The following is a 14,761-nucleotide window of genomic DNA, read 5'->3' as shown; positions in this document are numbered from 1 at the left end:
TCTTTGGATGATAAAGAAGTTTACATTCGGATACATTTTTATTATAGCAAGTGGTACAATATCTTGGAAAAGTATAAAGTATCGCACTTATGACTTCATCTATTATGTAAGCAAAATTTATAACTTGTTATAAAGTAGCTCTGCAAACTATCTGGTTGAGAAATTTCATTAAAGAATTGTTGGTAGTTAACTTTTTTGTTAAGTAATATAGTTGTATTATGATAATGCTACAATAATAATATTCACTAATAACAATAAACAAATTACAAGTTAATATAAAAATTCCATGATTTATTTATATTACAAAATTATAATTTATCACAATGACACGATTATCAAATTTTTTATCTAAAGTTAGAATCATCACATGTTTTTGGATATTATTTTTAATTAGTAATTATTATTATATTATTCTTAAGTTCAAAATATCAAAATTTCACATAAACTCCAATTCAATTAAATCTTTTCTTTTTCTTGTCCCTATTTTTTTTTCCAAAAAGTATAATTTAATATTTTTTTGGCCAAATAGAAAATTTATTGTAATAGTTAAAAAATTATTTTAAAAGAATTAGGCCTTTTCATGGGCCTACACTGAAAACTTAAGTCCAAAGTTAAGGGCGGAGAAGAATATTTTGGGCCTCCAGGGTCCCTGTTTAGGGTTGAAAAGACTGTAGGAAATCAGAAGACCCCTGCAAAATCCCTCTCTTCCACCCTTTCTTTGCTCTTTAGTCTTACTGCCAACAAAGTGACAGTTTCGTTTAATTTCGCTCTCCAATCAAACCTGTTTGTTTCCCTAGAAAAAAAAAGAAAAAGAGGAAAAAAATTATGAGCAGCTGGAAAAGCCTTCTTCTTCGAATCGGTGACAAATGCTCCGAGTACAGTTCCTCTTCCGAATTCAAAGACCACATTGTCCGTACATATCTCTCTAATTTCTTCCCCCGTAAATAAAACCCTAGTTTACAGTGCATTTTTATATTTTTTTATCACAGTACTTTTTATCATTTTTTGTGGTTTTGTTTTTGAAATTACAGGAAACTTGCTATGGAGCTTTACGGAGAGAGCTGGAACATTCTTCTAATGATATTTTGCCTGTAATCTCAAGCTCATTTGCTTTAGTTTCCTTTACATTGTGTTTTTGTTAGTGCACATTTAAGTTATGGAATGGTTGAAAATGAGAAGAAATTTTAAGTAGTTAATGGGAAATTCTGAAATAATTTTATTAGGTTTTAAAGTGGAGCTTTTGGATTTGTGCATCTGGAATTTATTATATTTTTCCAGAAACCTAAAAGGGAATGGTGGATAAGTAAAATTACTTATAGGAGCATTAATTACATTCAAGGTAGTGTTTTCCGTTTATATTTCATTATTTTAGTTGTTTTATAGATATAAGCTGCTATTTTGGAACATTAGTTTTAGAGTTTGATGAAAGAGCTTGAAGCTCTTCTGAAAAGGAAATGTCTATTTATTCTTTTGTTGGTTGCTCTGAGAGGGGAGGGGTTGCATATGAGCACTTAAAGATCTAAGTTATTTTTTTTTTTTGTGCTTTTATTCTTGCTCCATTTTCTTATATGGATAAGTAGAAGACATTGCAATAAGAACTCATAAAAAAGGCACCACATTTAATGCAATTAGTATGATGCATCAAGAAAATCTGGATAGAATGTTTATAAAAAGCATAGAGGAAAACCACTGCCATGCTTACTGAGTTAAATAATTATATCCTTTGAGTAACCTCATTCAGAACTCTATGATTGTTTATAATAAAAAAAATACTTAAATGATAAAGGTAACCTGTGAGTCCATGAGTTGGACGATTTCTTTTCAAGGATAATTTATATAGTTCTGTGCTTGAGGTCTATACAGATTGTTATTTTGATTTCTGTTGATACCTATATTTAGAAACCCTTCAAGAAGAATAGATTTTTTTTGTTTTTGGTGCTTGAATCAAGCCAAAAGGTGAAGATTTGTTTTGTCTGTATGCAGGTCAATCTATTAGCTCATATTAACAAATGGTGATTTGTAGTCTATTCCCATCCCCTCCTCCCCCTCCCCTTTGTGCAATGATTCTTCTGCCGATAATTGCCAAAGCATTTATTTACTTTTTCTTTATCCTGACAGTTCCTTCTCCAATGTGCTGAACAATTGCCTCACAAGATTCCTCTGTATGGAACAGTGGTATGGCTCTTCTTATTCTTTTACAACCTCTCTTCTGTTGTCCTTTGCTGCTTTTCCATTCATTTGATAGTGTCAGCTACGTAAACAAAAGTACTCATTCATTTATTCTGACTCACCACTCCTGGTGTGATTGTTACAATAAATTATTTCTCAATGGAGTTGTTTTCATCAGAAATAATGGGTAAATATTTGGTTGAATCTCTGAGTTTGTAAAAGTATGCTGAATCTATTTTTGACAATTTTGGACTATGCACTGTGGGCATTTTTCCCAACAGACGAGGACATGAAGTTGTAAGTTTTTTTTTTTTTTTAAATCAGTGTAATCCTATTGTAGACAAAGAAACTTTTTTTTTTCTCCAAAAACAATTAATAAAAATGAGATACTAAACTGTCATGTAAGCAAGGATTATTGTACTAAAACTCTGAGCACTGAAAATTGGGTTTCTAGTGCTTGTCATGTTACTTTTTTGAAGATCACTTCTTAAATTGTCTTGCATGTCACTTCTTGGTTGGAAAATCTGAGGATCCGCTCCCTCCTCTTTTTTTTTTTTTGTTGTAATATGTGAAATTAGCGTATTGCTACTAAATGATGTTAATAAGGGAGCTCCCCAAAATATGAAACAACTCAAAATGCTAGAGTGACCCTTGAAAATCCTTCACTAGGACCACGTTTGTTTTCCTTGCATCGTCAATTGTGGCTAGATACTTAAATAATAACATTCAATGGATCAATCCTGCTAGACTACAGTGAACACCAGTGTTTTAAAAACTGACCAAAAGCATGAATTATTTAGGTATCACAGCTAAACTGATTCAACTGGTTGGCCATCAAGTCAACTAAATTTATTATATTATTATTTTCTGATGTAGCTTTGCTGGCATTAGCTCTTATCCACATGAAGATAAGCTTAAGAAATTTCTATGATAATGCCTTTTAAGGCTTAAGCAGTAATGTGGTGAGGAATATTCGTTATATATTTTAGTTTCTACTCTGAAATAACTTAGTAAAAGATGCTTTCCTCTTCTTAGGAAAGAGACAAAACAAAATAAAAGGAGGGAGTATTCTTACACAATGTCTAGAATTTGTCTCTGGCTTTCATCACTGTTCCTGTCAAAGAAATGCTAATTTTGCAAACAAAAGTTGTGTAAGAATGCTATGAAGAGATATAAGACATCTGTACAAGATTTCTTTTTGTGCAGAAGTCCCCATCTTTTGTGTGTGTATGCTTCTCAATTGCAACAGAGAAAAAAAAGTGAAAGGGAGAAATTTGACAACCTTATTGTTTTGTGTTTGCTTGTCGTAAGTGTATTTTTTTTCCTCATTATCAATTGACTTATTGTTCATGGATGCTCCTTTTTTCCACTTGCATATTTAGTGACACTTCCTACGGCCTCTCACACTTTCTCTCACAGGTTGGTTTGCTAAACTTGGAAGATGAGGACTTTGTTAAAACAATAGTCGAGAATACACAAACTAGTTTTCAGGTGAGCAAGTTTCTAATTTGGATGGTTTCAAGAGTGTATTGCTCTGGTTGTTGATTCAGGGGTTTTTGGTTTTTCCCCCTATATACTACTTTTTGTTCTCTCTTACATTTTCTCCATGTTGGATTTTTCAGGAGGCTCTAGATTCTGGAAATTGTGACAGAATTCGCATTTTGATGCGTTTTTTGACTGTTTTGGTATGTATAATGTTAGTATGGCTACATGGCCATCTTGCCTAATCTCTATGATATAGTTAATTAGTGATTGTTTTGGGATAGACTTGAATTTGGAAATATCCTAGTAGCATTTAACTTTCGCCTCATCCATATGATTGAAGTAAAAACACTAGAGAACAGGACTAAGGCTTTCTATGCTATTTATTTCATGATCAATGAAAGTAAATTTTGGAAGACTATGCAACTCTTACTATTTAAACTTTTTTCTTTTAAGCATGGAATTCTACTAACAAAATCTTGTTGGTAGTGCCAAACCAAGAGGAAAGACAAACTCATACTAGCTTTTGCTTAATCATTTTTTAACTTCTTTCTGGTGCTGGTGCATACCCTGTAAATGTTATTTGAGACCTTATAGGCAGCATTTACAGCTTCAGTTTATGTACTTTTTGACAAATATCTCCTTAATGCATACATATATGTTTTGAAGCTTCCTTTTCCCAAGTTGCTTTAGGGACATAGATATGGAAATTAGGGTGTTCTGCAAACGCGAAGCATTTCTAATTTTCAGCCAGTTGGTGGTTTGTGGTTTATAACTAGTTTGCTAGATCAGATACCCTGTAATGAAAGTATATTTGTTTTTGTTTTCAAGATGATAGGAAGCTTCATCTTTTATATTTCTTTGCGTTCTACAGATGTGCAGTAAAGTTCTCCAACCTGCTTCACTTGTAGTTGTCTTTGAAACTCTATTATCATCTGCTGCCACAACGGTGGATGAGGAGAAAGGAAATCCTTCCTGGCAAGCATGTGCTGACTTTTATGTGACTTGCATTTTATCTTGTCTTCCATGGGGAGGAGCAGAACTCATGGAGGTGAGGCCTTTCTCAGCCCTTAATTAGTGTAATGTTTTGTTAGGTTGGGATTATTGTCAGCTAAGTGGTTGTTGATACCTGGTATGCTTTTCTTCGTATGATTACCTATGTTTTTAGTCTGCTGGAAATATTTATATCTTGGTCTGACATGGCAAGATAAGAATTTTAAAGAATTAGAATACACAAATGGTGGTATACAGAAATAAAAATGTTTATATTGTAAACAATATAGTCTGGTCTTTGAAAATATATAAAACCAATATAAAAATTGTGTTATAATACCAAAAAAAAAATGTTAAAATGCATAATCATCGCCACCATAGCTTATCCCTTGATTGTAATTGACAAATATGCTTATCCTATCATATCGTATTAGTCAATTACAATCACACATACTAATATGTTGCACTTGGAGAAGTTGGCCTCTCACCAACTCATTCTCTGTCTCTCCTGTAATAATTTCTTGTTGAGTCTGTCTTTTAACCTGCCTGATCACCCAGTTTCCGCTTATTTTCTTTTTCCATCCCTTTTAAAATGTTAGAAAACTGCAGCATATTACCCCATTCAATTTCAACTCACAGTTTATTAGATTAAAAATATTTGTTTTGAATAAATATCCTTCCATTTTTTTGGCAGTGTCTTTCTAGCTTTTTGTTGTTACCTTTTAGTTTATTTTTGTCAAGTATCTTAACGACCTACATTGTGTGTTTCACTTAGACTAGTAAAAGTTCTATTTCAAAATTTACTCATCCACAAATATTAGTTTACAAATTACAGAAATTAATTGGTTGCTTAGAGTTATATGATAATAGTAATTTCTTCATCTGAAGAAAGCAGTGTATTTTCAAATGACAGTAAAATTTTTTTGGGGAGAATCATTGTGTAATTCACTTGCCACCTGGTTTCTACTGTCTAGGTTGCATAACACTTTAGGTTGCAAGGATTGGTAACTATATTTTATCACTTATATAGTTTTTCTTAATGCCTATTATGGTTTTAGATTAAATTCACTCAATTTTAATTGAGATTCTTACTGTATTCTGAAAGAAACAAATGTGTATGTAATCAGCAAGTTCCTGAGGAGATTGAAAGAGTCATGGTTGGTATAGAAGCCTATTTGAGCATTCGAAGGCATACTTCTGACTCTGGATTATCTTTTTTTGAGGATGATGAGCCGGGAGGCGACCTAGTTGAAAAGGTATGTTTTGCTGCCGTGACTCAACTATCCTTGTTCTGAATTGAAACCTTAATGTTGATATTCAATATTTAGGTCTCTATAGGTTGTTAAATGTGGTCCTATTCCTTTGGTTCTGTTGTTATAAGGAATGAGCTCTGTAAGCATTCTGTGATGCAACTTGTAATGGTGGTGTTTATTTATTTATTAATTTTTTGGGGTACATATGAGGAGGTCCAGGGGAGTAAGGGGGATTCAAACCTTGGATTTTATCCTTCCTAAGGAGGGTAAGAACTGCTAGGACAAGCCTTGGTTCTTGGTAGTACTGTTTCTAGGATAGTGGTCCATATTGCTTCGGCAGGTTGCTCATGTGGTGTTGCAACTGATGATTCTGGTTATTGTGGCTATAATTGGAAACTATTGATGTTAATCTGTGTGCTCTATGGTAAATCTCGAAATTCTGTGTGAATTGTTAGAAGTTTTTCAGACTTATGTGTTTGCCTGGCATAAATGAAATGTCTATTTTATATATGTTTGGCTTGACTAAATTTAACCATGTTAAATGCTGCATATGTTCATTATTTGTCTCAAACTGTTAAGAATCAGAGCTTTTTAGATGATATCATAACTTTCTAGCTCAGTAAAATCATTTAAAAAGTGCCAATATGTCAGGAATTTCACACAGTATAGAGAAATCTTTTGGCATTGAGGGCACTTGTGCTATGGGAAGTAATTGACTTTGAACGACTCTAGCTTTAGCAGTTAGCTTTGATGGTTGTGATAATGATTAACGGAACTAGATTGTCATTCCATTATTGTTAATTTCTCATTGTTCCATGCTCCTTTCTAATTTTTCAATTTTACACAACAATTCTTAATTATTGATATAGCCAGGATGCAACTTTGTTCATCAATATTTACCTTCATGTTCCTTCAGGATTTCCTTGAAGATTTATGGGAACGGATACAAGTTCTATCTAGCAATGGTTGGAAAGTTGAAAGTGGTAATATATCTAATCTTTGTTTATTTTGTTACTTTAAATCCTTCACTCTTGCTATAAATAAATGTATATTACCATGACAAATAAGCCAGAAGTTATTCAGTATATTTTGTGATACAAATTTATTTTTTACAGTGTCTCTCTTCCATCTATCTCGGATTTGATTCTCTACTTCCCATCCACCATCCTTCCCCCTTCTGGATGACAAGTTTTAATTTCATGATCTGTTTTTATTTGCTAGTTCCAAGGCCTCACCTATCATTTGAAGCCCAGCTAGTTGCCGGAAAGTCTCATGAGTTTGGTCCCATTAGCTGTCCTGAGCAACCGGATCCGCCTTCAACAATTTCTGCTGTAGCTTATGGAAAACAAAAGCATGAGGCAGAGTTGAAGTATCCTCAAAGGACACGCAGACTTAATATTTTTCCTGCTAGTAAAACAGAGGTAAAATTATTAAAATGTCATTGTTGAATTTGTCATGGGCTGCTGCCATTTTCCTTCTTCATCAAAGATGGGCCTGGGGTTCATGTCTTAAATTTAGTTGCCCATGACAGCTTATATTTATCCATCCCTCTCTCCAATCTGGATTTTCTTTATAGCTCTTTCTTTATCTCTCATTTCTTGTTTTGTTTAACAGGATCTGCAGCCTATTGATCGCTTTGTTGTTGAAGAGTATTTGCTGGATGTGCTTTTGTTCTTGAATGGATGGTTTGTACACAATGCTGACCTTTCAGTATTTTACACAATGGCTTTCTTAATTTTTTGTAATGATTATAATTTTTTTTTCATTATGAACTATACGAGGACTAGATGTGAGTCGAGAGGGCATGGATTTGTCAATAACAATTTTTTCATTTTAGCAAATGAGATTGGTGTAATCTGAATTAGATAGATTATCAAATTAAAGTCATGCTTTTGTCAAACATCTTGTGTTGATAGTATCTCAATGCGCAAACTGTAGTTCATCAGTGCTTATTCTATTTTGTTTGTAAATATTTATTCATGTTTGCGCATATCGTATGGTTTAACTCTTGTGAACTAAATAAATGCTAGAATTTAATGCATTATTAATTACAAAAACCTTATTGAAAAATCAGTCTGCTGTGTAGACATTGAAAGCTCACTCATCCCTGATTTACTTGATAGTCAGCAAATATCAGAAGCAGTTAACGATTTGTTTATTTATTTTTATTTGATGCCTTTTACTTTAACCCTTCAGTTGCATTTTGACAGAGTTACAAATAGGACTATTATTGATATTCTAGCCTCTTTCTACATGGTTTTTCTTTTCTGTGAAAGGCTCTTTCTTTTTTGGAAAGGCTCTTTCTACATGTTTTGCCAAAGCTATTCGTAATTTTCTTTTATTGGATCATTAGCCTGATCTTTTTTTTTAGATTTTTGAATGAATTAATTCCTTATCATTTAGTTATAAAAGTATGTTAGGGCCTTTGGTCTTAATTTTAATTATTTCTGTTTCTTGCTTCATGCAAAGCTAGTCGAAAGGAATGTGCTTCTTTCATGGTAGGCCTGCCTGTGCCCTTTCGGTATGAGTATCTGATGGCAGAGACAATATTCTCTCAGGTACGAAGTTATGTTACATGTATTCATAGCTGTTTGTCAATACCAATAATCTCATTTATGCTTTTTCTTCATGTGTTGTTACATAAAATATAAACAGGAATATTAATTCTTTTGCACCTGTAGTTAGTGGACAACAACACTAGAGTAATTTCATGCTTCCTGTCATGTTTAAATGGCTTAAACTTGCATGTGATCTGGCATTTTGTCATTTGCAAGTAGAGGAAGAGAGTTAAAAACCTAAATGTATATGTAACGTCTTTGAAGTATACATTACCTACCTCTAAGAGGAATCTACCAAAATAGGCCATGACGTAGTAGTATCCAGAAAACTGAATGACACCTTTTCTGAATTTATTTTTAATCATCAAATTTAAAGTGACGATTTGTGGAGAACTTAGGGGATAGGAGGAATTTTAATTGTCACATGTTTCAAATATATAATGTGATTGAAGACCGTCTTCTTTAATTTTTTCATGTACAGTTTTTTCACTAGTTGCATGCATTATGAAATGCCATTTCATCATATAGCTAATGCATTTCTGGAAATGGATATTGACTTGGAGAATATTCCTTTAATTATTCTTTTAAGAAGAAAATGAAAGAAATATTGGAATGGCCATTGAAACAGTATGACTCCTAGGATACGAGATCAAGCTGGTCTTTCTTGACACCACTGTGCCATGGACTGCTAATTACTTTTACCTTCTATTATCTGGTTTTGTCATGCTCCTCCCCCAAATTGTGTAGGTTAAAGTGAATTTGGCACTCTCTGGCTGGTTCTATCTTCTTTTATTACCATTATCTACAAAATCAAATATAAAACAAATTAATAACTGCTTTTTTTTTTTGTGGATAAGTCATTAATTAGCTACTGCTTTGCAATGTTACTATCAAGGAAAGTTACTTTAAAGGTGTGATTATTATTGTGACCTTTTAAGGCTTAAATTGTAGTTTGAAGCCTACAATATATATATATATAAGCAATGTTACTATCAAAGAAAGTTACTTTAAAGTTGTGATTATTATTGTGACCTTTTAAGGCTTAAATTGTGGTTAGAAGCCTACAATACATAAATATATATATATATATATATATATATTAAATTTAAAAAAAGAGCATGTTTTATATTTATGTATCTATCTTTTACCTGTTAGAACCTCTGACACAGAAAGATAACTCTGTGTTGTTCTTGCAGCTGCTTTTGTTACCGCAACCCCCATTCAGGCCAATATATTACACACTGGTTATTATGGACCTCTGTAAGGTAGTATAGAAGCTGTTACTGCTTATTTTTCTTTTTTCTTTTCTTTTCATAAGAAATTGTTTTGGCCTTTAAATCAAGTGTCTGACATTGTAGTTTAATGCTTAGGCTCTCCCCGGTGCCTTTCCTGCAGTTGTAGCCGGTGCGGTTCGCGCTCTTTTTGATAAAATTGCTGATTTAGACATGGAGTGTCGGACACGACTTATCCTTTGGTTTTCACACCATTTGTAAGTCCTCAATAAGTTCTGTTATTCTTTTTTTTCCACAATAATATACCTTTTTCTTGTTGTTTTATGCTTGATGATTTTTAGCACATTGGATATTGCTTTTAATTATGACTAGGGATTTAGTTAGATGTTCATTGCACCAAGCCACCAACTAGGTCCCTTGCTCTGCCTTTCTGGATTTTGGTTTGAGATCACATTTTCAGCTGATTTGTGTACATTTAACAATAATTTCCTGGCTTCACAGATCAAACTTCCAATTTATTTGGCCTTGGGAAGAATGGGCTTATGTCCTTGACCTCCCAAATTGGGCTCCGCAGCGTGTATTTGTTCAAGAGGTCTTGGAAAGAGAAGTTCGTTTGTCATATTGGGACAAAATAAAGCAGGTAAGAGAGTTGCTAGAATACTTGTTTTATTCCAGAGTATTGTTAATATGGTTAGAATGTAGGTTTTGGCTGGGGGCAATGAATAATGGTTAAAAAACTCTTAATCTCCCTTATTTGTAAATAGGTTATATTACTTGTGCCAGTAGAAGATATGTTACACTAACCTTGGCTTGTTGCTACTTGGTAACATTTCTCCTTCACAACATTTGTTAACGTAGAGCATTGAGAATGCACCTGCCCTAGAAGAGTTGCTTCCACCCAAAGGTGGTCCAAACTTCAAGTATAGTGTAGAGGATGGTGGAGAAAGAACTGAACAACATGCAATTTCCGCTGAAATTAGCAATAAGGTGAAAGGAAGGCAAACAGCACATGAGATAATTTCATTGATTGAGGAAAATATATATCCTGCACATGGTCTGGAAATTACCCTCAGTGTGGTTGTACAAACTCTTCTTGACATTGGATCTAAAAGTTTCACTCATTTGATCACTGTCTTGGAGAGATATGGGCAGGTCATCGCGAAAATATGTCCTGATCAGGATAAGCAGGTCATGCTCATAGCTGAAGTGAGCTCATATTGGAAGAACAATGCGCAGATGACATCCATAGCAATTGATAGGATGATGGGTTATCGTCTTATATCTAATTTGGCCATTGTGAGATGGGTCTTCTCTCCAGAAAACATTGGGCAATTTCATATATCAGATCGTCCATGGGAGGTACATCAACAAATTCAGTTTATATTTGCCTGCCACCCCTCCCCCCACTTTCCACAAACAAAAGCATAGTTTCAAAAGTATGGTTCAAGTTTCCTAGCTATGTACCTGTTAAGTGTACGGTTGAATTGAATTCAGTAATTCAATTAGACCATAGACGAGCCAGAGTCACCCAAATCTATTAGACAGAAACTTGGAAGTTTAAGCCATTTCAGATCTTTGTTTTTACTACTTTTTGGACTTTGAAACTTACTAAATACTGGAGTTTTTTGGCAACGTTTGAGATCCTGAGGTTTTTTTTTTTTCAAAAAATAAATATAAAAAACCAAAATGAACTGTTGGAAAGCTTTGATCTGAAATTAATATAATTACTCCCTTGCTTCACAGGAAAAGAAATTGAAGATTACCCCTTTTCCCTGTTTCTTTCTTTTTAATTTTGAACCTTTTTTACTCTAACTGCTTGGGCATTCATTTATCCTGTGGTCTCTTTGAAAAATTAATCATGTCTCTGTGTGTGGTTTTAAGCAGATCATGTTCATTGTATCTGTTCAAAAATTAGTTCCATCACAAAGACTTCCTCTTTTAATTTCACAGATTCTCAGGAATGCAGTTAGTAAGACATACAATCGTATCACTGATCTAAGGAAAGAGATATCATCTCTGAAGAAGGGTGTTATATCAGCAGAAGAAGCTGCATCTAAGGCAAAAGCAGCTTTAGAGGCTGCTGAGTCGAAGCTTACACTAGTGGAAGGTGAACCTGTTCTTGGTGAAAACCCTGCAAGGCTAAAGAGCTTAAAAACTCAGGCTGAAAAAGCTAAGGAAGAGGAAGTATCTATTCATGACTCTTTACAGGCCAAGGAGGCTCTTCTTGCTCGAGCATTAGATGAAAATGAGGTATTAGATTCAACTGACGTATCTTTGATTTTTGTCCAATAGCATTGCAATATTGTGCGGAAACTTTGTCCTTGTGGTTGAAATCTTCACTACTTGTTGGTTTGGAGGGGTGTACTGATCAATTTTATGTGCTTGATGCGTAGATCAGAATTTCTGTCTATGCCCTTTAACTAGCATGTTCTGATCTTCTTTGAATGTAACAATAGCACTTAAATACTAATGTATCACTGATTATGGCAGCACTCAAAATGCTATGAACTGTTGAGTAGAAACATGCATTTTTATTAGATTGACGAACATGCAGCCCATATATATGGGTTGTAGTTCTAATTTAATTTCCATTTTTAGTTATACTTGGATAATGCACCCAAGTGTATTCCCCTTTGCTGTAATGAAGTGATACTAGCTGATATTGTTTGAGAAGTATATTGTTGTTATATGGATATATTTACTTGTTTGAATGTGTTTTCTCTTCTTTTGTCGCGACCCTGTCTTCAGTTTACAGCCCCAGTGTTCTTTGGTCTGTTACTAGCATAAATTACCAGATCAACCTTTTTCTTATCAGAATTTCTGTTCCAATTACCTTATTCCATTTTTGATGTGATTGAAATGTGTAGGTTTTGTTCCTCTCTCTATACAAAAATTTCTCCAATGTTTTGGTGGAACGTCTACCTGATGCATCTAGGGCTGGAACATTGCAAGCATTAAAGTCTATCCATGGAGACTCAATGGCTGTTGACCTTGAAGAATCATCAACTATGGAGGTGGATGATGAGAATGGAAGACCTAAGAAAAGGTTCCAACTCCTCAACCGTTCCCTGGCCCCTTGTCTTTATTTTTTTTTTATGCACATTGTCATTTTATGATGTCAAAATAACAGTGAATTAATTATTTTTTCTTGCTATATTGCAGTCAGCCAAATGGGAGTAAGGCAACAAATATTTATAATGTAGGGGAAAAAGAACAGTGGTGTTTATCAACTCTGGGCTATGTCAAGGCCTTCTCAAGGCAATATGCATCCGAGGTAAGTACTGTTTATTGAGCTCCTGTTCTTTAATGGATGTCATGATGACTTTATGATGTTTCTCTGTGACTATATCTTTACCAAATTTTGATCTATAGCCACTGCAGTATGTTTTTAAAAAATAAACTGATGCTTTAATCTACCAAGTGCGCCTTTTTTTTTCCAATTTGAAACTTTCTGACTAGGAAGTTATTATGCTAATATTCAATGAACATTTCCTAACTCTGCCCCAATTTAAGAGGAGACCACAATAACTCTGAGTTCTTTTGCAGTCTAACTCCACAAGGCCTTCCTTTTGGCTGTTGGTGGGCATATCTTTACTTACTCCATAGGTGCAGTCAGAGGCTTTCACTAGTGTGATTGTGTGTTGGTCTGTGCAATACCTGCATGGCAGAAAAGCTAGACATTACATAGTTAGAACATTATAAATAAATATAACTGGATTGCGTCAGACTTGTATATCAAGAAATCAAGATTCCAAAACAGTGAAATGAGAAAAGTTATTAATATTCCATGATAAGCTCAGGCGGTGGAACACTCCATCTCCCATATTGTCTCTCTCGACTTTTGTGACTTCGATTCTTGGACTCTTTAACAGTTGGTTAACACTGTTCTGAAGCATTCCTAAAGGCAAGAATTAGAGTTACATTGTAAATTTCCACATTTGACAAGTTCGCTGTATACTAAAACACAGATCTAGGAATAATGACGGATCAGTGAACTTCACATTGAGGTCAAATCTTCGATAACGATTAAAATAGTGCTTCCACTTACGAATTTTTGAGGAATGCATTTGTTTTAGGACTATATTACCCTTTGACATGATGTACCTTATCACATGTAGCCTTAAATGTACCAGATTGGTGCTTGTTTCTTCACACATACTTGCTTTGTGCATGTTTGTCCTCTCTAATTGCATTTTCCTTGAATGAATTCCCACATGATGACTGAATGTGCAGCAAACTGGATTTTATCTAATATTTAGTACCAATTTGCATTTTGGCAGATATGGCCTCACATTGAGAAGTTGGATGTGGAGGTGTTAACTGAAGATGCCCATCCTCTTTTCCGGAAAGCTGTTTATTCGGGCCTATGCCGGCTGAGCAATGAGATGTGATCTGTCTGATCATATGCTGTAACTTAATCCATTTTTAGTTGTACCCCTCATTCCCCCAACAAATTTTTATGTACATGAAGTAAAGACAGAAGTGAAAGAAATTCAGATTAGCTGCATAGTTCATGACCAGTTAGCTATTCATTAGAACTAAACATGCAGTAAGGTAACTCAGTAACCAGAAGCACATGTTGATGTCAAGATGTGTACGAATACTGCTGTCTAATTAGTTGCCTGATAAGCCTGGTGAGGGACAATTCTGATGAGTTGTTTAACTCATCCTCGACAGTTTGGCAGAGTCGTCCTTTTTCCTTAGCCATACGCAGTCAACTGCAAACGTTCAATTTATGTCTTGAGAAAAACTAGAGAGTGCACGGATATTTCTCCCCCATTATTGCCTATTGGAGTGTCTAAAATTTAAAACAGCAGGCATTTGATAGCGCAGATTATGAATTTGCAATTGCTAATAAAAAATGTAAGTAATACGTGAGGCCTTTGGGTCCCACATACAGCTGGCGTAGGTTAAACATGAAGCGTCTGCTGGCTCGTTTCAATGAAAATGTGACAGCCGCATCATGTTTTCTCAGGCCTTTTGCAATCCACAAAGTCATTTTCATGATTTGGGTAAGTTGTGTGTTATCACCATTCTGTATTTTCAGAAATTTTTGTTGGAACGTCAAAAGCAA

General features: G+C 34.4%; 1 protein-coding gene across 1 annotated transcript; it reads left to right on the top strand.

The window, feature by feature from the left end:
- Positions 681-14,498, top strand: LOC18589915 (nuclear cap-binding protein subunit 1). The gene is made up of 19 exons (XM_007015106.2): positions 681-909; positions 1,032-1,091; positions 2,119-2,175; positions 3,589-3,660; positions 3,792-3,854; positions 4,526-4,702; positions 5,772-5,900; positions 6,814-6,880; positions 7,119-7,318; positions 7,512-7,582; positions 8,371-8,455; positions 9,652-9,720; positions 9,826-9,944; positions 10,189-10,327; positions 10,546-11,046; positions 11,638-11,937; positions 12,555-12,733; positions 12,850-12,961; positions 13,968-14,498. The coding sequence occupies exons 1-19, from the start codon at positions 826-828 to the stop codon at positions 14,076-14,078; spliced, it is 2,595 nt and encodes an 864-aa protein (XP_007015168.2). The 5' UTR covers positions 681-825; the 3' UTR covers positions 14,079-14,498.

This window comes from Theobroma cacao, chromosome 9 (genome assembly GCF_000208745.1).
Source record: "Theobroma cacao cultivar B97-61/B2 chromosome 9, Criollo_cocoa_genome_V2, whole genome shotgun sequence".
In the NCBI taxonomy this organism is placed as follows: domain Eukaryota; kingdom Viridiplantae; phylum Streptophyta; class Magnoliopsida; order Malvales; family Malvaceae; genus Theobroma; species Theobroma cacao.
Note: the sequence above shows the minus strand (reverse complement) of the source record. Positions and strands in the feature narration are given on the sequence as shown.

Bases quoted from the DNA above. Each gene is read 5' to 3' on its own strand.
- LOC18589915 (XM_007015106.2), top strand. From the start codon at position 826: ATGAGCAGCTGGAAAAGCCTTCTTCTTCGAATCGGTGACAAATGCTCC. The intron at 11,938-12,554 runs GTATTAGATTCA...TGAAATGTGTAG, and splicing joins GAGCATTAGATGAAAATGAG to GTTTTGTTCCTCTCTCTATA. The intron at 12,734-12,849 runs GTTCCAACTCCT...GCTATATTGCAG, and splicing joins AATGGAAGACCTAAGAAAAG to TCAGCCAAATGGGAGTAAGG.